The sequence below is a fragment of the Ovis canadensis genome, chromosome 6, assembly GCF_042477335.2.
Source record: "Ovis canadensis isolate MfBH-ARS-UI-01 breed Bighorn chromosome 6, ARS-UI_OviCan_v2, whole genome shotgun sequence".
In the NCBI taxonomy this organism is placed as follows: Eukaryota; Metazoa; Chordata; class Mammalia; order Artiodactyla; family Bovidae; genus Ovis; species Ovis canadensis.
Window position 1 is genome coordinate 79,489,398 of NC_091250.1, and position 23,226 is coordinate 79,512,623.

Below are 23,226 nucleotides of genomic sequence, written 5' to 3' on the forward strand. Positions count from 1 at the left end.
ATGGTTCATGGAGTCATACTGATCATATCTCTATGCAGGTTCACGTAAGTACACACACACACACGCACAGACATGGGTCTATATTCTTGTGGTCAGAAGTATTAGAGACATAATTGGTCTTTGGCAATGAGTAGGATCATCACCCAAAGGCTCACAAGTATGTATTGCTCATGTAGGATACACAATCCACTGTATTGTTATACACTTAGACCTATTAAGTACAATCTAGAGTTAAGCAGACAAGCTTCCCTAGTGGCTCAATGGTAAACAATCTGCCTGCAATGCAAGAGACCAAGGTTCGATGCCTGGGTAGGGAGATCCTCTGGAGGAGGGCATGGCAACCCACTCGAGTATTCCTGCCTGGAGAATTATCACAGTCCACAGAGTCAGACACGACTGAAGTGACTAAGCAGCAGCAGCGGAGGTAAGCAGTGTGCAACCTGCACTTATGTATGTCATTGCCCTGATTATGAAAACCAGGAAATGTTTTCGCCATTGCTTCTTAACACATATTCAGCATCTAACAGATTCCTCTGTACATGATACTGACTATAAATGCATGAATAAATATAAATAGAGTAAATAAGACAAAAGGATCAGTAATAAAATTAATCTAAACTGGATTTCTCTTAGTTTGGTAGTCTTTGTATTTCTGAATGTTTCTTTAGAAATAATTAAAAAAGACAGTGCGTGAAAAGGTTTTACCCTCACTAAATGTTTTGTTAACTTCAGCATACTCAACATATATCTCTTTAAGAAAGGACAATCCCACACACTAAAATTAGAACAAAGAGCCTATTTTTATTCAGCACAGATTAGTTGGAACATATTATTGATGGAATTCCATGGAGGTAATATGAAAAAAAGATCAATTTCTACCATTTTTTACACAAAAAATGAAGTACAGTAAAGTTAGCCCAAAATAAAACAATCTCCATATCAAGGAAGATTAAGACAATAGCCCAGAGACACCTATTGCCAACTCTTTCTTTTTCATTCTAAGTCAAGATCAACATTAGAAGGATTCACCCGAAAGATCACCATATCAATTACACCAATAACAAAATCACCACAATCACCGCTTCTTCCCACAATTCACTATGAAATTGCCACTGTAGCAACTTTTCCATCTAAACTGGAAGTCACTTTAGAATTCTATGAATGAATCCTTACCCTCCACCTGCAAAGAGATGCAGCCTTTACCAACCAGAAGAGGCAAAAACATTGGAGAATTATCTCTGAATGGCTGCCAGCATCTCCCTTACATCACTATGCTTTCTTCAAATAGCTGGACTTTTTAGTAACAAAAACACTTATATTCAAAATGTGTAGAGTAGTTTCAATAGGAGCTGATTGAGGTGAAGACTAACACAGTTTTCTAAAAATTGTGGAAATAAGTATTTGAATCCAAAATCTAATCTGAAATCCTCTGGTCCAATACCCAAACTCTAAGCAATGTTTGAGCTCCCTGGGCCTGTGATAATTTGTTCTCTTGCATAAAACTGCTGAAAATCAAAGCCAAAGGCTTAATCAAAAATATAAGTACAGAATGTGGTTTAGAGGTGCTCTGCCCCAATAAATACCATAGTGAAGTGAAGTCGCTCAATTGTGTCCGACTCTTTGCGACCCCGTGGCCTGTAGCCCACCAGGCTCCTCCATCCATGGGATTCTCCAGGCAAGAATACTGGAGTGGGTTGCCATTTCCTTCTCCAGAGGATCTTCCCAATCCAGGGAACGAACCCGGGTCTCCCGCATTGCAGGCAGACGCTTTAACCTCTCAGCCACCAGGGAAGCCCCAACAAATACCATAGTTTGAGACAATAATCACTGAATACCAGCATTTCTGTTATTTGTGACAAAACTGACTGGTGGCCAGCACTAGACCAGAAAGAATGCATTTTTCCCCTAAAACCTGAAGAACAAATTAGAATAAACTTATTTTAATAATATGCTACAACAACAATTAATTTTCTACTTTATTCATTGTTCAGTCACTACATAGTGTCTCTTTGCAGCCTCATGAACTAAGGCAAGCCAGGCTTCCCTGTCCTTCACTATCCCCCAGAGTTGGCCCAAGTTCATAGCCATAGAATTGGTGACATCATCCAACCATCTCATCCTCTGTTGCCGCCTTCTCCTCCTGTCCTCAATCTTTCCCTGCACCAGGGTCTCTTTCAATGGGCCAGGTCTTCACATCAGGTGGCCAAAGTATTGGAGATTCAGTTTCAGCATCAGTCTTTTCGATGAATATTCAGGGTTGATTGCCTTTAGGATTGACTGGTTTGATCTCCTTGCTTCCAAGAAACTCTCAGGAGTCTTCTCCTGCACCATAGTTTGACAGCATCAATTCGTCAACTGATGCTCAGCCTTCTTTATGGTCCAACTCTCATATTCATACATGACTACTGGAAAAAACACAGCTTTGACCATATGGACCTAAGTGATGTCTCTGCTATTTAACATGCTGTCTAGGTTTTTCAGAGATTTTCTTCCAAGAAGCAAGTGTCTTTTCATTTCATGGCTGCAGTTACCATTCACAGTGACTTTGGAGCCCAAGAAAATAAAATCTGCCACTGCTTCCACTTTTTCCCCACCTATTTGCCGTGAAGTGATGGAACCAGATGCAATGATCTTAATTTTTTGAATGTTGAGTTTTAAGCCATCTTTTTTAGTCTCCTCTTTCATCCTCATCAAGAGGCTCTTTAGTATCTCTTCACTTTCTGCCATTAGAGTGGTATCGTCTGCATATCTGAGGTTGTTGATATTTCTCCCCCATGAACAGTATGAAAAGGCAAAAAATTTCCTACTTGGGATGTCAAAATCTTTTTTTAATTTCACTAATGATGCTGGGAAAGATTGAGGGCAGGAGGAGAAGGGGATGACAGAGGATGAGATGGTTGGATGGCATCATCAACTCAATGGACATGGATTTGGGTGGACTCCAGGAGTTGGTGATGAACAGGGAGGCCTGGTGTGCTGTGGTTCATGGGGTCACAAAGAGTCGGACACAACTGAGCGACTGAACTGAACGGAACTGAATGATAATAGGACCTTTCCAGAGCAATTCTGAACAGGCACTGCTATCCATTTCCTTAAAAAAATAAAAAGAAATTTGGTATTATGAATTGATAATGTAGAGAAATGGAATTAAATAGATATTTTGAGGATCTTAATAAGTGACAGTAACTAGCATATATTGAGCATTTAATTTTACCTGATAGTCTTTTAAGTGTTTTATATGGATTACTACATTTAATCCTCATTATAAACCTATAAAATGAGTAATACTGTTTCTCTCACTTTCCTTTCAGAAGGGAGATTATTTTCCAAGCTCTGAAAACTAAAGCCAGATTTTTCAAGGAATGTGACTAAAAAGTAGAAAATCATTCAGAGTTCAAGCTTTTCACTTTTTGGGAGTGGGGACCAAGGGATTCTAGTATTGTTTCTTTCTAAACATGGGATTCCTCTCCCTAGTCTCCTTGTAACAGAAATTAGACATATCTAATTATACAAGAAGAAAGGAAACATTATATACTGTGGGTTCCATCTATGCTCAAGGGTTGTGTTATTATAACTGCTGCAAGAAACGGAACTAACACAGTTGAATGGTGAAATCACTCACTATTTTGGTGACCTGAAATCAATACTACATATATTTTTTATTCTTTTGTTGTATTTAACTCATTTTCTCTAATGTAAATATGACTTAGTAGCTACAATATGGTAGAAATTGTAGTCCAAGTTTACATTCCAACTGCCGCACAAGCATTAAAGTAAGTTTAACTGGTGAATGAGGTTATGTGCTGTTATTGCCCGTGAAGTTGACTTGCTTTTATTAACAACTTTGACCCAAGGTTAATAAGTTAAATCGATATTGATATATCTATCATGAAACTGTAATACCTCTTCAATGTATTTCAAGATATCTTTTAAAAACTAGACTAGCAATAACAAAATGAAGTTCACTAGATCCTCACATTTGCAAATACCTGCTAACAATGCCAGATACTTCCTGAGCTTAGGTTACACCACAATAGGACCTGACCGTGCCTGGAGGTATCAGCCACTTCACATTCTAACATGTTTTGAAAAGCAAGTACTCAACAATGTGGTTGCAGGTAGGCTGCAACTCAGAGCATTTGCCTAATATTTTTCATACATAAAAAAATAAGTCAGCTAATGTTTGATCCCGTATACCTTCTATCCTACCAATCATTTAAATATCAATCGATCAACCAATCAATGTGTGTGTCTCCATGTGCGCATCTCTGCGTGTATGTTTACAGTTCTAACAACTTCATTTACAATATTATCTTAATCAGTCCCAAGTTTTAGTTAACATTTCACCTACTCTCATTCTTTATAGGTGCCCATACAACAACTTCTAATGTCATCACTCTGCCTCTTACTAACACACCAAATAACCCTCTACAACACAATTCACTACTACATAAAGCTTACTATAATAACTTTAAATGCAAAGTTTCTGTCATTCACATTTTCATCTCTTGTTTCAAGCTGTAGCCTCGTAATTGCTCAACAGATACAACTTAAATTGAAGTGAAACTAAATCTCAATTCAATAACTACCTTGACAGAATTTCCAGCATCATTGGTTCATTTGTTAACTTGCATTTCCTTTCAAATAAAAAAAATATATATTTACTGAGTTCCCAATGTGGTACTAGCCACTGCACTGGGGGCTGGGAAGACAAGGTAAGACTTGGTGTGAATTCTCATAGAGAAAGTAGGCCGGTCCTACTTGATAGGAAAGTCCACATGATAAGAGGTAATCATATGATCCAGCAATCCTACTTCTGGATCTGTTTCCAAAGGAAATGAAAACAGGATGTCTAAAAGACATCTGTGCTCCCATATTTATCGCAGCATTATACACAATAGCCAAATATGGAAACAACCTAAGTGTCTGTCAGCGAATGAATGACTGAAGAAGACGTGGTGTATAAAACAATGGACTATTATTCGTCCATAATTAAGAAGGAAGTCCTGCCATTTACAAGAAGATGGATGGAACTTGAGGCATTATGCTAGGCTAGGTTAAAGAAAGGTCAGACATAGAAAGAAAAATACTGTATTAAATCATTTATTTGTGGAATCTAAGAAAGCCACGTTCATAGGAACAGAGTAGAATGGTTGTTACCAGAGGAATGAGGGGGTGGAGAAAATAAGGAGATGTTGGTCAAAGGGACCAAACATCCAGTTACCAGTTTTATCAGTTCTGGGGATATAACCCATAGCATTGTGATTGTAGATAAAAGTACTGTACTATATACTTGAAAAGTTGCGAAGAGAATAGATCTTACATGTTCTTGCCACAAAAAAAGAAATAGTCATTATGTGAGGACATGGAAGTGTTAGCTAACACTACAGTTCAGTTCAGTTCAGTCGCTCAGTAGTGTCCAACTCTTTGCGACCCCATAGATCTCAGCAGGCCAGGGCTCCCTGTCCATCACCAGCTCCTGGAGTTTACCCAAACTCATGTCCATTGAGTTGATGATGTCATCCAACCATCTCATCCTCTGTCGTCCCCTTCTCCACCTGCCTTCAATCTTTCCCAGCATCAAGGTCTTTTCCAATGAGTCAGCTCTTCGCATCAGGTGGCCAAAGTATTGGAGTTTCAGCTTCAGCATCAGTCCTTCCAATGAACACCCAGGAATTATCTCCTTTAGGATGGACCGGTTGGATCTCCTTGCAGTCCAAGGGACTCTCAAGAGTCTTCTCCAGCACCACAGTTCAAAAGCATTAATTCTTCAGTGCTCAGCTTTCTTTATAGTCCAACTCTCACATCTATACATGACCAATGGAAAAACCATAGCCTTAACTAGATGGACCTTTGTTGGCAAAGTAATGTCCTTGCTTTTTAATATACTGTCTAGGTTGGTCATAATTTTCCTTCAAGGAGTAAGCATCTTTTAATTTCATGGCTGCAGTCACCATCTGCAGTGATTTTGGAGCCCAAAAAAGTGAAGTCTCTCACTGTTTCCACTGTTTCCCCATCTATTTGCCATGAAGTGATGGGACTGGGTGCCCTGATCTTAGTTTTCTGAATGTTGAGCTTTAAGCCAACTTTTTCACTCTCCTCTTTTACTTTCATCAAGAGGCTCTTTAGTTCTTCACTTGCTGCCGTAAGGACGGTGTCATCTGCATATCTGAGGCTAACACTACAGTGGTAATCAAACTGCAATATACAAGTATATCAACACATAAACTTACAAAATGTTATATGTCAATTATATCTCAGCAAAGCTAGGAAAATTAGGACATAATAAGAAAGAAAAACGAGACAGACCATGACAAGTTATAGGGAAGGCACTGAGTGTACTAGGAGGAAACAGACGCGTAGGCTAAATGTAGGAGGATTCTATAGCAAGAGGTCACTAGTATGACATGATCATGATACCAGGGGTGCACTAAAAAATTCCTGAGCTAAAAAATAAACTTTTAAACAGTATAAACCCAGTATAAAATATTTCATATACTTTTTCTTTTGAAAGTAGGATGATCTGAGAGAGTAGCATATATATTACCACATGTAAAGTAGATAGCTAGGGGGAATTTACTGTATGACCCAGGCAACCCAAAGCTGGTGCTCTGTGACAAGCTAGAGGGGTGGAATAGGGATGGACCTGGGAGGGAGGTTTAAGAAGGAGGAAATATATGTACACCTATGGCCAATTCATGTTGAAGTATGGTAGAAACCATCACAATATTGTGGAATAATTATCCTCCAATTAAAAATAAAATAAAATTTTAAAATATCTAACAAAAAAAAGAAAGTGCAAAGTACAACTAGTCTCACAGGATAATTAGGTTTTATGACATGCTCCCTAGTGGAAATGAATGAGAAGTATACAGACAGTAGGTACAGAACACTTAGATTCAAGTCAGCAGCTAGAGGTTCACCATTACCCTCAGAACCTATAATTTAACTTACCTATGGGAGAAATTTTGAAATCCTGTGAATAAAGTTATTATCATCTTTAAGTAAGTCCTTGCAAAATCTCCATCGGTATAGTCTCCTACTACTAAAAGGATGATCTCCATTAGAGAAGCCATCAGCTTCTCCTGCAGGATTATAGCTGCTAAATGCTGACAGTACTCTGAAGTTAATTTAAAAGAAGTTTTAAAAATGATAATTATAATTAAACACAGGTTGAAGGGTTACCTAAAACATTACTTTCCAATTACTTCAAATTTATAGATATAGTTCTCGAATACTTTAAGGATTCAAAAACACCAGAAGCCAATAATATCAATACCCATCAGGTATTTGATATTTTTTTGAACTTGATTATAGCACGTATAGAATTCAAAGGCAATACTCAATAGTTAGGACCAATAAATTACAAGTAATTAGCAAAAGTGATTCCAACTAAAATGCCCTCTTCACTTTGTCACTTTCTAAGAACATATAAAACATATTCTATTTTATAAGGTAAAATGAATTTTCTGCAGAAGACTACCTTCAGTTCAGTTCAGCTCAGTTCAGTCTCTCACTCATGTCTGACTCTTTATGACCCCGTGAATCACAGCACGCCAGGCCTCCCTGTCCATCACCAACTACCGGAGTTCACTCAAACTCACCTCCATCGAGTGGGTGATGCCATCCAGCCATCTCATCCTCTGTCGTCCCTATTTGCTCCTGCCCCCAATCCCTCCCAGCATCAGGGTCTTTTCCAATGAGTCAGCTCTTCACGTGAGGTGCCCAAAGTACTGGAGCTTCAGCTTTAGTATTATTCCTTCCAAAGAAATCCCAGGGTTTATCTCCTTCAGAATGGACTGGTTGGATCTCCTTGCAGTCCAAGGGACTCTCAGGAGTCTTCTCCAATACCACACTTCAAAAGCATCAATTCTTCATCACTCAGCTTTCTTCACAGTCCAACCCTCACATCCATACATGACCACTGGAAAAACCATAGCCTTGACTAGACAGACCTTTGTTGGCAAAGTAATGTCTCTGCTGTTGAATATGCTGTCTAGGTTGGCCATAACCTTTCTTCCAAGGAGTAAGCGTCTTTTAATTTCATGGCTGCAGTCACCATCTGCAGTGATTTTGGAGCCCCAAAAATAAAGTCTGACACAGTTTCCACTGTTTGCCCATCTGTTTGCCATGAAGTGATGAGACCGGATGCCATGATCTTCGTTTTCTGAATGTTGAGCTTTAAGCCAACTTTTCACTCTCCTCTTTCACTTTCATCAAGAGGCTCTTTAGTTCCTCTTTACTTTCTGCCATAAGGGTGGTGTCATCTGCATATCTGAGGTGATTGATATTTCTCCCAGCAATCTTGATTCCAGCTTGTGCTTCTTCCAGTCCAGCGTTTCTCATGATGTACTCTGCATAGAAGTTAAATAAGCAGGGTGACAATACACAGCCTTGACGTACTCCTTTTCCTATTTGGAACCAGTCTGTTGTTCCATGTCCAGCTCTAACTGTTGCTTCCTGACCTGCATATAGGTTTCTCAAGAGGCAGGTCAGGCGGTCTGGTATTCCCATCTCTTGAAGAATTTTCCACAGTTTATTGTGATCCTTAACACTGTTTAAATCTATCAGTCTAACAAACTGATAGATATTATTTGTTCCCCCAAAAGAGTGGTAAATTGAGTCATATGGTTTATTTAATTTAAAAATTATCCATGAATGTGGTAGCCTTAGTCACTAAAAGGTAATCTTTTCATCAGGTAAAGACATAAAACATATACAGTTGGCTCTTCAATGCAAGATAGGGGCTACCAAGTTCTGCTCAGTGGAAAATCTGCTTACAACTTTATAGTTGGTCCTTGAATTGGAGGTTCTGTGTCCTTGGATTCCAACAATCGCAATATGTATCAGTTGAAAAAAAAATCTGTTTCTAGATAGACCCTCACAGTTCAAACTCAGTTTAAGGGTCAATTGAATTTTCCACATTCTTAAAAAAATTAACATAAATTAAGAAATATTAGCTTCATTCATATACAGCTCACACTACTCATTTTTGCTTACAGAGCTATGTTTTAAATACTCACTAGACATTGAAATATATTTACCAAATTGATTGCATAAAATAGGTATTACTTTTAAATACTTAAGAGAAAGGGTTTTGCAAAAAGATATAACTATTCAATTTCCAGCTCAGTCTCATACTAGTTCATGACCTAAAGATTTTATTTAACCTCTCTAAATCATGGTTTCCTAATTGAAGTATTAGGAAACTAATGCCAAGCTAAAGGACTATTAAAAAAAAAGTAAACAAAGTAATGTCTACAAACATTTATCATAAAACTAGGTACCTAGTAAATATTCTTTTTATTACACATACTATACTTTGAAAAAATAAACTCTTTTTTAAGCTTACAGGGAAAATGTTCAATATCAATATTTATTTAAAATATTATCTGTGGCAAAGGACATGTATTATACTTTTATCTAGCTGTACTGTGCTCAGTCACTTCTGCTATGTCCAACTCTAAAAAATTCAATGTCTTATAGGGAATGGCCCTAAAAGTATAACTGCATTAAATGTATAAAACAAAACAAAGCAAAGATGGTACATAAACCATCTACACAGTATCATCATAATTTTCAAAAAGTATGTTTGTCATCTTCATAATTTAGAACAGAGGCTAGAAGGAAAGAAGTCATTGTATTAGAAATTACTGGTGATATTTTTAATTTTACTTTTCTTTTATAAACTTCCTAAAACTTCATGTATTACTTTCATTATCAAAAAAGAGTTTCCTTTGAACAACAAATTGACGATGACTTTTATATTTTAGACTAACTAACCCAATAACTTATAGCAAAAATAGGTAATAATTGGTGCTAACTTCATACATATTATTTCTTTTCTCCAAAGATATTTTTTTCTTTTTAAATAAGGCGTAGGTCTACTCTCTCACACACATATATATACGTATCTTGAGTTCCAGCACTCTAAGTTACAAAAGAGAAAGAACTGCCAAATAAGGCTTATAGTGCCATTCTTTTTGCTTCATTATGTCCTTAAAGAGTGACCCACACATTAAAGCCAAACACTACTAGTGTTAAGTTAAACCATAACACTATTTCAAGAGATCAAGTTTACAAGATAGTACTATGCCAGATATAAAAGTTTAATTCTCCTAAACAGTAGCCGATGCCACGACATGATCTCCAAACGTTCTGCACCCAAGGTTTTCAGTCTCCGTATTCCAATTATCTTCATGAAATAAGAATCTTGGTATTTTACAAAGTTACCTGTTCCCCACTGATTCGAAAGTCATTCAGTCATTGTTTTAGGAATTTTATCTCTACTCATTCCAGTATTCTTGCCTGGAGAATCCTACTGGCAGAGGAGCCTGGTGGGTTATGGTCCATGGGGTCACAGAGTTGGACACAACTGAGGTGACTTGGCACACACGCATGAATACAATGCCAACATGAAATATCTTTTTTTCTATTCCAAATACTGCTAAAACCAGCCCTAATTACACTTAACAGACATCCCCTCCAAAACAACAACAGAAAAAAAAAAAAAAGTCCAAAAATCACTGTTTTCCTTTAAGAAAAGACAGTCTATCTTCAGTGGTTTCAGAAGAAACTTTCTCATGAAATTACAAAAATAACTAGTTAAGTCTCCAGAAGAAAAAGAATCAACTTAAAAAAAAAGAGAAAAAAAAAAGAGGAACAAAGTTATTTTTTCATAAAACAGTGTTTGGTGATAAAAGTAGATGCATTTTTAGACAAAAAAATACTGCACAATTTTAAGGATATGCATCTAAATAGAGTGGTTTTTAAAGATGTTTCTTAGGAAGCTTTTAATGCAACAGGTCTGCTAACATAGGACTAAATAGCTATTTAAATATTTTCAACTCAACCTAGCTTTCTTCAACCCAACACAGTGAAATAAATCAGAATAGATTTAAAAGAGTGGATATAAAAATTCATTAAAGACAATAGAATCCACAGCCCAGATCAGAAATAGCATTGGATCCGAGATCTGGCACTCTTACACATCACAACTAAAAAAAAAAAAAAATGGAAATCCCAAATTTAAGGAATGTCAATTGAACCTAGAGAAATGTATACTTTTATACCACATATCATTCAACCAACAAAGAATGCAAAACTTAAATACTATAAGAGAAGAGCAATGAATCAATACTACCTTCTTGTAAACACACTGATTATGAGAAACAAAGGATACATTCAATGTTCATTTTAATTATGGGTAGTCTACATATCACATTCTAAGCATATTACCTATTGTCTATGTAATATAACAAGCTTCCCAGGTGACGCTAGCAGTAAAGACCTCACCTGTCAATGCAGAAGATGTAGGAGACATGGATTTGATCCCTGGGTCAGAAAGATCCCCTGGAGGAGGGTATGTCTACTCACCCCAGTACTCTTGCCTGGAGAATCCTACCAGCAGAGGAGCCTGATGGGTTTTGGTCCATGGGGTCACAGAGTTGGACACAACTGAGGTGAATTAGCACACACGCATGAATACAATGCTAACATGAAATATTTTTTTTCTATTCCAAATATTGCTAAAATCAGCCCTAATTACACTTAACAGACATCCCCTCCAAAACAACAGAAAAAAAAGTACAATAAATCACTGTTTTCCTTTAAGAAAAGACACTCTATCTTCAGTATTAGAAGAATAATACAAAATTTCATAGTACTGTATATGTTGCAGAGTCTAAAAGTCTTGATAAAATAATGAGTTATGACTGATAATGGATAAAAGTGTCCATGTAGCCAAATGAAGCTGGTATTAAATCTTTAATAACCTGTATATAACCTTGAGAATTAGAAACCAATGACTTGGATACAAGCACTTAAGGAGATATGAATCTAGCTCAGTTTCTGTCAGAAAATATTGCCAAAGTTTCAACTCCTAATGGAGAGTATTAAAACACTTCTTGGCTCTGAATCAGAAAAGAGTTCTATTGGAGTTGATCCAAAAGAACTAACTGGAGTATGATTGGCAAACCTGGGTGATTTGAACTTGGCCTGAAAAATCCAAGTTCCAGGAAAGAATCTGGTTATTAAATTAGTAGTTTCAAACTTCTGAAAGTGTATTATGCTATCGCTTAATTGCAAAGCAATTTTGTAATTAACTTTATAATTAAATCAGCTAGACTTCTGTTGGCTCAGACGGTAAAGAATCTGCCTGCAATGCAGGAGACCCTAGTTCAATCCCTGGGTCAGGAAGATCCCCTGAAAGAGGGCATGGCAATCCACTCCAGTATTCCTGCCTGGAGAATCCCATAGACAGATGAAGCTGGTGGGCTACAGTCCATAGAGTTGCATAGAGTTGGAGACCACTGAGGCAATTTAGCATAGCACAGCACAGCACAGCATATTTACCAAAAAACAAATTTTAAATTTAATACTGACAAGAAAAGTCTTTACTATAATTGTAACACCTAATGTTTTTAAAGCTCTTAGTATAACAACTGAAATAATTTAGTCAAGATCACACATTTGGCAAATAGCAGTGTCTGGGATTAACTGAAACATTTGCCACTCTCCTCCATCTCTATAGAAACTCAGGGGAAAAGTGGGGTGGGAAAAGGCAGTGAAGACTTGAAAATGACGCTCCAGTGTATAAACTGCAATTCTATAATTTTCAGAGTAGTTTCAAACTTCTAAATTCACATGTAGTTTGAATTTTAAAAACTGTTAATTTGATTTATATGTGTTATACATTGAATAAATATTTTTGAAAGAATTATATCAAAGGGGAAATAAAAGATAAGACCCTGTCTGACTCTAAAACGGTGGTCAAAGAAGTTCATCCAATGTTGTTGTTTTGATGAATAACACCAACTTTTAAAAATAGAGGCTACTAAATAAGATAACTACACTCTGTATATGTGTGTGCTTAGTCACTTAGTCATATCCGACTCTTTGCAACCCCATGGACTATAGCTCGCCAGTCTCCTCTATATACGGGGATTCTCCAGGCAGGAATACTGGAGTGGGTTGCCATGACTTCCTCCAGGGAATCTTCCCAAGCCAGGGATCAAACCCAGGTCTCCTTCATTGCAGGATTCTTTACCAGCTGAGCCACCACGGTATATGTAATGATATTACTTATACTAAATATGATGGAAATATAGTGCATTTTCATTAACCAATATTAAATGGAATCCCTTCCAATATAATTTGTGAAATGTGCTTCAAACGATACAAAGCATAAAATAAATGTGTGTATAACAGGGTTTGAGATAAATTTTATATCACAAATTTAAAAAATGGCAACTATATTCAGTCGGTCTACAGAATACTGCTTCAAAAGACGCATATTTAATCTGGAATTATGTATTTTCCCCAACAGGATAATCAATGGAAAATGCTATAAGTTGCTTCCTTAGACTTCTGAGACTTTTATGAATGAATTTCAGAACTCATTTGTTACGTGATTACTCTGCAAGTAGTTATTCATAATATAAATATTTTATTTTGTTTCACTTCTAGCTCCAGAACTGATAAATTCCAAACAATCTCTCAAATCATCTTTTGAATTAAATTGGCTGAGTTTCCAATTTCAATACACTATCTCATGAGCATTTTTTCATAATTTAAAGAGAACCTGTATTACGTCTTCATAATCAAAGTAACAGACATTTTTCAAGTCCCCAAGTTTCTAGAGGAAAAAGACCAAAACTGAAAGATTCTGAAATGCAAGACCCTTAACTCCAGAACATTTATGCTTATATCTTCTCTAACTAAAAGTCACTTAAAAAAGTCAGAAGTTATTTCCTCTCATCTTCTAAAGTGCCTGGAAATAAACCCTTATTGAAATGCCATAAATGCTTAGATGTTAAGTGTCAATAAAGGTCCCTTCCTTTGAGTGGCTTTTCTGACTACTGATCCTTTTATTGTGTGACAAATAATACTTTCATATAATTAAAACAATTAGATTTTTATTGAAATGTAATTGATTTACAATATTGTGTTAATTTCAGGTGTAGAGCAAAGTGATTCATTTATATGTATAATTTTTTTCAAATTACTTGCCATTTTGGTTATTATGAGATATGGAATACAGTTGCCTGTGCTATAGAGTAAATCCTTGTTGCTTATCTACTGAATGTATAGTTTGTTAATCCCAGGTCTCCAATTTTATGCCTCCTCCCCTCCTCCTTTGGTAACCGTAATTATTTTTTATACGTCTGAGAGTCTGTTTCTGTTTTGTATACAGACTTATTTGTATTAAAATTCCACATATAAGTTATATAATATTTATCTTTCTCTAAGACAATTAGCTTTTTATCTAGCACTTCAATGGACACTTTCTTTGCTTTTCTGTTGAGATGGTTTTCTTAGAAAAATCAACATTATTAAAAAAAATCTTTTGTCACACTTAACTCCAAGGTTACTAGAATATGCAAACAATGAGCAACTTCCAGTAGAGTTGAAAGGAAAGGTCCTTTCCACTTTCCCAGTCAAAACAAAGTGCAAAAATTGCCTGAGTCCCAAACAGCGAGTGACTCAAAATAAATACAATGAACGCTGGGCTTATTTCCATCGTTGGCTATCAGTGCTACTCTCCCTAAGACTACAGGAAAGTTTTCAGTCTTCTTGTATTTTGACAAAGGAAAAAAAAAAAAAAGTTTGCCAAACGATGCCCCCGCTGCCATCGCAGGTGGCTTTTCATTTGTCCAAACAGCTCTCGGGTTGTGGCCATCCTCACCTTATACACGTCACTGAAAATTGTCTCCGCCCCGGCTCCCTATCCCCCAAGCCCCAGTGATACTTGGTGGAGTTCTTGAACTTGAGCCACAGATCGCCCTCGCCACGCCAAGTGCACAACAAAAAGCATCAGGCCAGATGCTTTCCAAATCTTCTCTCTTGTTCACTAAGTTCAGAAAAATCACTGCATTTATTCCCCCTGGGAAAGTGAACTGAATCCCTTATTCGCACTGCAGGTGCCCAGAAAGGAAATACAACCACACGCGCGCGCGCACACACACACACACACGTGCACGCATACACACCATGTCCCTTCCTAATCTCCAACCCTGACAGCAGCACACAGACAACCAAAGTCCGTTCCCTCCACCCAACTCCGTCCAAAATATATAACAATTACAGAAGACTACTGGCGCTGGGGAAATTTGAGGTTTATATGGGTCAATGGAAACTCTTTTCCCCGGACTTTTGAGGCGCTTTGCAGACTTAATAGCCACTTTTCTTGATGCCCACTACAGAAACCGCCCATAATGGGATGCTCTTGCGCGGACCCTTACCACCAGGAGGCCATCGGGGCACGAGAGACGGGGGTACTTATGCGCTCAGCCTTGCGCTCCAGTCTCTTCCCAGCCCTGGGTAATAGGACACCCAGCGACTCCAAGAGCTGGGCAGGGCAAGAGGGCAAGATCAATAAAGTTAAGGAAGAGGACTGCTTGGGCACTGCGTGCTCCGAAGCTGTTGAAGAGAGGAGCCGAAAGGGAGACAGAAAGGCGCGAAACCAAAGATCAAGTCTGCCACGTTGGGCTGGGGCGCGCAAGGACACCAGAGCCGCCGGGAGCCGCAGGGGTCGGCGAGGGAGCCGGAAGAACTGGGAAACGCGGGGACCGCGAACTTACGGAAGAAGATGTACTCGGTATAGCTGCTCCAGATCTTGTCGTCGCGGTACTGGTTGACGAAGGCGGCGGTGCCCGAGGAGTTACACGCCACCATGTGGAAGCCGGCCTCGGATAGGCGATCGAATGCCTGCTCCAAGTAGGTGAACTTGAGGTAGAAGCGGGACGTGTACTTCTCAGGCGGCCGGTCAGGGTCGCGGCTCTCGTTGAGCGTGTCGCCGAACACCTCCTTGGCCAGCGCGATGCGTCCGCACACCATGATGCGCGCCACGCGCCGGAACTTGGCGTCCGCCTGGTTGTCTCGCACCGTGGTGTAGGAACCGCGGTAGCCGAGTGTGAGGAAGCCCGAGCGCTTGTCCTGCGCGCTGCCGCCGCCGTGCGCTCCCGGGCCCGAGGGTGCGGCGGCCGCCGCCCCGCGCAGCAGCAGCGCGTCGCTACTGCCCTGTGAGACGTTGTCCTCCAGATCGCTCTGGCAGCCCTCGTCGTTGAGCGAGTTTTGCTTGGTGACCTTGGGCGACAGCAGCTTGACCAGGTCTGTGAGCTGGAAGTACTCGGCCTCCCGTAGGAGCCGCTCCTTCTCGGGGAAGTGCTCCGGCAGCGCGAGCTGCTTGTCCCGCAGATAATCCAGCACGTACCTGAAGAGGAAGCCGTCCCGGTCGATGAAGAAGCGCGCCCGGCTGTCTCTGGGCAGCTCGCCCCGGCGTCGGGCGCCGCCCCGGGGACTGGAAGGCGAGAACATACTGGCCAGCGTGCTATCCGGGACGCTGAGCAGCGTCGAGTGCTTGGTCACATAGACCTGGCCCCCTACGTTCAGCTCCACCACCTCGGGGAAGGGCGAGGGCACGCAGGGCCCCGGGGCGGCGGCTGCCGAAGCGCCGGGTGAGCTGGACGAGGAGACCATCTCGCTAATGGGCAGGATGGTGCCGCCGCCGCTGCCCGTGTCCTTCAAAGCCATGGTCCCCCCGCCGCCGGCCAAGTGACCCTGGAGAGCAGTACTTTCTCCTTCCCGAAACCCTTGCCCTGCGCCCCCGGTAGTGTGCGCCTGATGCGCCCTCGGGCCGGGCGGCACGTTCCTCCGGCCGGGGCGGCCCGGTTCAGGGCTCGGGGCGGCGGCGGCGGCGGCGCCCGGGCTCCATCGGGGAGCGGTGCGCGGGAGAGGAGCTCTGCGGGCGCCGCGGCGGCGGCAGAGGCGCCAGGAGGAGCGGCTGCTCCTTTGGGGCGAAGGCGGGGAAGTGTGAGAGAGACTTGCGAGAGGCTCTCGTAGGCTGCTGCTCGGCTCTCCGCGGGGAGGGCGAGAGGAGGGGCCGGAGCGAAGAAAACTCGCCGCCCCAGCAGCTTGCGAGCGCGCCGAGAGCCCCTAGCGCGGACGGTGGCGCTAACTACCCCTCACAGCCCGGGAGGCGAAACTGACGTCAAGCCCAGGACTGGGACCCGAGCCACAGCTGTCATTTAAAGAGATAGGTGCCAGCCTCTGGCTGCAGGGCTCCGACGCTAGGGGGCGGAGCCGAGGGCAGAGCCTGGAGGTGATGCTACTTGGCAGCGAGTGGGGAGACGGGGAGAAGCGGGCAGGGAACCGACAACGAACCGGGAAAGGCCAGCTTTCTCTCCTTCATTCTCTCCTTCATTCACTTCATTCCCTTTTTCCGTCGTCCGTCCTTCTCTTCCTCCCTTGCCCTTGTTCTCCCAGTAAACCTTGGTTTTTTTTTTTATGCTGGCATTAAGGTGGGAAGTGGGGTAGGGGTTTGGATTATTTAAAAAAAAAAAAAAAAAGCTAGGCTTCTAATCTGAAATCACAAGTGTTGGCAGGAGGGTTTTGATTGCCAAAAGACTGGGAGCGGGGTTGGGGGTTGAATCTCTTGTAGTGGCTTTAGAATGGTTTTTTGAAGTGAAAGGCGAAATGCAGGAACCTCTGTTACATTCCGATGTCAAGACTGCATATTTAACTACACGCGCTATGTGCAGTTGAATTTTTAAGACTGAAATCTGATTTCAGTTCACAAAACTAATCACAGATTGTGGTAACGCGACGGTTCTCTCCTTTCGTTTCGTCAGTGTTTGATTCATAGTAGATGCTTAATAAGTGTTTATGAAGGAATGGACAGAGCCAGGGAGGAAACTTAGTCGGTTTGTTCCTAGTTTCCTATGATCTGTCCTTTAATTAATCTCTCCTTTTCTCTTTCAACTCCAGAAGGCAAGAGAAGTGGTTTACATTTTATTAGTTGTCTAACCCCAAGAGTCAGGTCACAAATGAAAATTATAAGAATTTAAGCTCACTTTAATTTCTGTTTGTACACAACACAGGTACAGTCTTTTAAGATCAGAATTATTTGTGATAAAGAGTGAGGATAAAGATGCAAATAAACCTCACTTCTGCCTATTCCTCCTGGGACATCCTTTTGTGTTCGGAAACATAAAGAATCATTAATTTATATAAAGTTCAAAGGAGAAAAAGTATACTGTGGCACAAGTAGATTGCATCACAAATTATAGTATTATAGAGGAACTTTATCCGTTAACAAAATAATGTACAGTTTTCATGTCTTAAAAATTCCATATGCCTACTTAGGATTCCTTCTCTTTGAATTTAACATACACACAAACAATAAACTAATTTTTAAGAAGTAATTAATTATTATCTAAAGTATTAAAATTATATTTAATTCATTGATCCCTATAAGCCACGTCCCCAGAAAATGTTATATCAGTTTTGAAGTTAGATTACCTGAGAGTGAGAATGCACCAATGAAAGAAGACAGTGTATTTGCCAAAGGTCTAAGACTTAAAACTGAGTGTAAATTGTCCATCTTCATGCAATCCTCTCATCCAAGCCTCCCCTAAATTTATAAACCAGTCAAATTAAGAAGAATAATTGATTTTGGCCTTCTTCACTTAAAAGCTAATATCAGAAAACACCTGAAAATTTAAAATAATCATTCTTGGGAAATAATAGAAGCTTTATAATCTTCATAGATGAATGAATAATAAAGTCTCAAACCACTACTAATGAAGCTCATTTATCATGGGGTAAGTGTCCCTAATGATAAGTATTTATAGACCATAGAAATGTAATGAAGTGGATGTGTAATACATATGCATATGTGTATATGAGGTCTCCAGTATTATCAGGTTGTAATCTGTTTTAATCTTTTTAATTGCATAAAGTGTGTTTATAAGATGAAATAGCCTAAAATGTATACTCTAAATGAATATTTCTTAGAAATTCTTAGTGAATTGCATCATATAGTGTATTACTTTTTTGAAATCTTTCAACCATGATTGACCATTTTTCCTTAACCCCTTCCATCCCCACACTCCTTTTAATCTCACCCCTCCCCCAAACTCCAAATTGTGCAAATCCCAGGTCCAGAATGTCTTTACCGGTGGTTCTTTTGGCTAGAAATGCCTTTCCTTTTCCATGAGTTCCCTAATCTTTTCTCCCTGTTTATTGCTTCCCTGAGGTTCCATCTTAAAAAGTGCTTCCTCTGGAAGTCTTTCAGACTAATAACAAACCAGGTGTTCCCACACAGGTGTTCCTATGCTTACACAAGGACAGGTTTTTGGTTTTTTTTTTAATCACACTGATATGTCCTTGTTTCCCATCAGATCGAAAGTATGGCATATAACCGTATGCACTGCCTATCCCCAGCATCATGCCTAGCCCTTAGAAGACAATCTCTGTTGAACGCTAACTGCATAGAAGTGTGTTCATATCACAAATGGATGACAAAGCATCAACTGAGTGCTAGACACTGGGCTAAGCAATGAGATTGCAGAGACAAATAAGACTAATTCCTTCACAATTAAAATCAGGAAAAGTGAGAACAGAATCTGATTGAAATAAAATCAGATCTAAAGGAGAAGAGAAAGCAAGAAAGAAACGAGCACTATTGGAGCAGTTGTTTTGGTGAACTGAGAAAACATCAAATACTATAGTTAGAACTGTCTTATTCTAAGCCACAGACACCATTAATGTTTCCTGGGTCAACTTAATCACAACGATTCAGTTCGTTCAATTCAGTCGCTCAGTCGTGTCCCACTCTTTGCGACCCCATGAACTGCAGCACACCAAGCTTCCCAGTCCATCACCAACTCCCGGAGTCCACCCAAACTCATGTCCATTGAGTCAGTAATGCCATCCAACAATCTCATCCTCTGTTGTCCCCTTCTCCTCCTGCCTTCAGTCTTTCCCAACATCAGGGTCTTTTCAAATGAGTCAGCTCTTCACATCAGGAGGCCAAAGGATTGGAGTTTCAGCTTCAACATCAGTCTTTCCAGTGAATAGTCAGGACTGATTTCCTTTAGGATGGACTGGTTGGATCTCCTTGCAGTCCAAGGGACTCTCAAGAGTCTTCTCCAACACCACAGTTCAAAAACATCAATTCTTCGATGCTCAACTTTCTTTATAGTCCGACTCTCACATCCATACATGACTACTGGAAAAACCATAGCCTTAACTAGATGGACCTTTGTTGACAAAGTAATGTCTCTGCTTTTGAATATGCTATCTAGGTTGGTCATAACTTTCCTTCCAAGGAGTAAGCGTCTTTTAATTTCATGGTTGCAGTCACCATCTGCAGTGATATTGGAGCCAAGAAAAATAAAGTCAGCCACTGTTTCCACTGTTTCCCCCATCTGTTTGCCATGAGGTGATGGGACCAGATGCCATGATCTTCGTTTTCTGAATGTTGAGCTTTAAGCCAACTTTTTCACTCTCCTCTTTCACTTTCATCAAGAGGCTCTTTAGTTCCTCTTCACTTTCTGCTATAAGGGTGGTATCATCTGCATATCTGAGGTTATTTATATTTCTCCCAGAAATCTTGATTCCAGCTTGTGCTTCTTCCAGTCCAGCATTTCTCATGATGTACTCTGCATAGAAGTTAAATAAGCAGGGTGACAATATACAGCCTTGATGTACTCCTTTTCCTATTTGGAACCAGTCTGTTGTTCCATGTCCAGCTCTAACTGTTGCTTCCTGACCTGCATACAGGTTTCTCAAGAGGCAGATCAGGTGGTCTGGTATTCCCACTCTTGAAGAATTTTCCACAGTTTATTGTGATCCACATAGTCAAAGGCTTTGGCATAGTCAATAAAGCAGAAATAGATGTTTTTCTGGAACTCTCTTGCTTTTTCGATGATCCACCAGATGTTGGCAATTTGATCTCTGTTTCCTCTGCCTTTTCTAAAACCAGCTTGAACATCTGGAAGTTCATAGTTCATGTATTGCTGGTGCCTGGCTTGGAGAATTTTGAGCATTAATTTACTAGCCTGTGAAATAAGTGGAATTGTGCAATAGTTTGAGCATTCTTTGGCATTGCTTTTCTTAGGGATTAGAATGAAAACTGACCTTTTCCAGCCCTGTGGCCACTGCTGAGTTTTCTAAATTTGCTGACATATTGAGTGCAGCACTTTCACAGCATCACCTTTTAGGATTTGAAATAGCTCAAATGGAATTCCATCACCTCCAGTAGCTTGTTCATAGTGATACAGTGATACTTCCTAAGGTCCATTTGACTTCACATTCAAGGATGTCTCACAAGGATGGGTCCTTAAAATCTTCTGTTGTTGTGCAGACAAGACATCAAAGTTCTCAGTCTACAGATTACCCTATATCCCTTCACTTTCCAGAAAGTTTTAAGCAATACAGTCGAAACTCTGTCTCTAAAAGTACAGCAGACTAACCAAAAAGAAAATTGGAGACCAGGTTGTAATAAATAATTTTTAACTTAAAAATAACAAATATTTCTTCACCAGGGTGAGAGTTACTTAAAGGCAGGAACTGTATCCTCTTAAGCAGGGGAGGAAGAAGACACAAGATAACGGTGAGATTTAAAGTCAGGGAGGACTGGCTTAAAAATCTACCTTTGTCTCTTTCTGGCTTTGTGATTTGAGCAAGTGACTTAACTACTATAAACCTTAGTTTCTTAATGGATATAGTGGAAATAATAAAGACCAGAGACTTTTCACTGAGATCATGCATCCCATAATGTGGCCCTCAAGTTTGATGGAGTTCACTGTATTTACCTGGTCTGTTTCACATTGTTGTTCTGAAGGCTGAAATCAGAGCCACGCTCTAACTAGAAATCTGAAATTCCAATGTAGATAACTGACTATAGTGGCTCTATCTACCCTTCTTCCATTTGTCTCACCCCTGAGGTAACATGCAGCCCCTCCATAGTGAATATCCCCAGTATTTACAATTCTAAGCAAAAACCCTGAGATTCTTTCCTGTACCAAGAGCTTTGCAATTTTTTGAGCAGTGGTGTCCTTTAAAAATATCTTAAAGTGTTCTAGTAACCACTTTAAAAAAGTAAAAAGTGAAATAGATGAAATTCTTTTAATAATATCATTTATATAGTTCAGTGTATCTGAAATATTATCATTTATATATGTAGTCAGTATACATATTTATTAAAGACATAATTTATATTTTTCCATCCTAGGTCTTCAAAATATGGCATGTGTTTCACACTGATGGCCATGAAGCATCTCTCTGGCCAAAAAGGAGGAAAAGCTCTAAAAAGAAGAAAGAAAATAATGTAGACTGTATCAGTGGAAGAATGTTTGTTTCCCTTTCACAGCCATCATGGGCAAGTTTTGCTGTACACATTGTTCTTGTGAAAAGCAGACCAACCCAAAAACATATGGCCTCCTGCAAGATAAGAAGTAAAAGGTTTGCTGCCATAACAGGGTCAAAGAACAGATAGTACAAGATGGGAAGGACTATTTTCAGATTCAACAATTGTATAGAATCTGGAGAATGTTGGAAAGCAGAGTATAAAAACTAGGTAACCTGCAAATCTCACCTATCGGTTTTTTTTTTTTTAATTTTTTTTTTCGCCTATCGGTTTTAAGAATTGAATAATGCTGTGAATGAAAAACATTGCACATGAAGTATTTAGGGAACTTACAGTATCAGTGTTTGATGTGTTTGTTATATAGCATATTCTAGCAACTTAGATATCTTACTACAATGTCATATGGATTCTTGGTCTATATTGTAAATTATAGAAGCATTATTCAAGGCTGGAGTTGCTAAAACTCTATTAATACTCAAAGTAATGAAATGTATAGATTATGATTCAATATATCTAAGCACTTAATGCCTGGAAAATAAAAAGTACTCAATATTTATGAATAAAATTTTGTGTAAGCCATTTTCATATTACCTTGTCTCATGTAAAGGTCCTGTTTTTGGATATAGCTATGAAATTTTATGGGCTTCACCAGTGGCTCAGTGGTAAAGAATCTGCCTGCAGTGCAGTAGACACAGGAGATGTGGGTTCAGTCCCTGGTCAGGAAGATCCCCTGGGGGAGGGCATGGCAACCCATTATAGTATTCTTACCTGGAGAATCACATGGACAGCAGAGCCTGGCAGGCTGCAATTCATGGAGTCATAAAGAATCAGACACAACTGAAGCAATTGAGCATATATGCACACATGTAATTTAATATATGGTATGTGTGTGGGAATGTATGTGTTGGAAGTAATTTAGCAACAGATATACTTGTATTTCATCTTGCACAACTGGCTGCCTCCTTGAAACACTGCTTAACCGCTCAAAGCTTGGGGAGGAAAGTGTTAAGACATTCTGGATAAAAATTTTCAGCTGGGCACTAGGGATAATATTCTGATCCAGAATGGAATCT

General features: G+C 39.7%; 1 protein-coding gene and 1 long non-coding RNA gene across 2 annotated transcripts in view; one reads left to right on the forward strand and one right to left on the reverse strand.

Moving 5' to 3' along the window:
• Positions 1-18,508, reverse strand: part of KCTD8 (potassium channel tetramerization domain containing 8) — a 284,445-nt gene extending 265,937 nt beyond the window's left edge. Inside the window, exon 1 of the mRNA XM_069594055.1 lies at positions 15,582-18,508. Within this exon, the coding sequence (XP_069450156.1) occupies positions 15,582-16,533 (952 nt within the window). The 5' untranslated portion in view covers positions 16,534-18,508. The remainder of the gene's footprint in view (positions 1-15,581) is intronic.
• Positions 18,509-21,139: 2,631 nt separating this feature from the next.
• On the forward strand, positions 21,140-22,718 carry LOC138442522 (uncharacterized). Its single transcript, XR_011257762.1, has 2 exons — positions 21,140-21,397; positions 22,019-22,718. It is a non-coding gene; the product is annotated as an uncharacterized lncRNA (long non-coding RNA).
• The last annotated feature ends 508 nt before the right edge of the window (positions 22,719-23,226 follow it).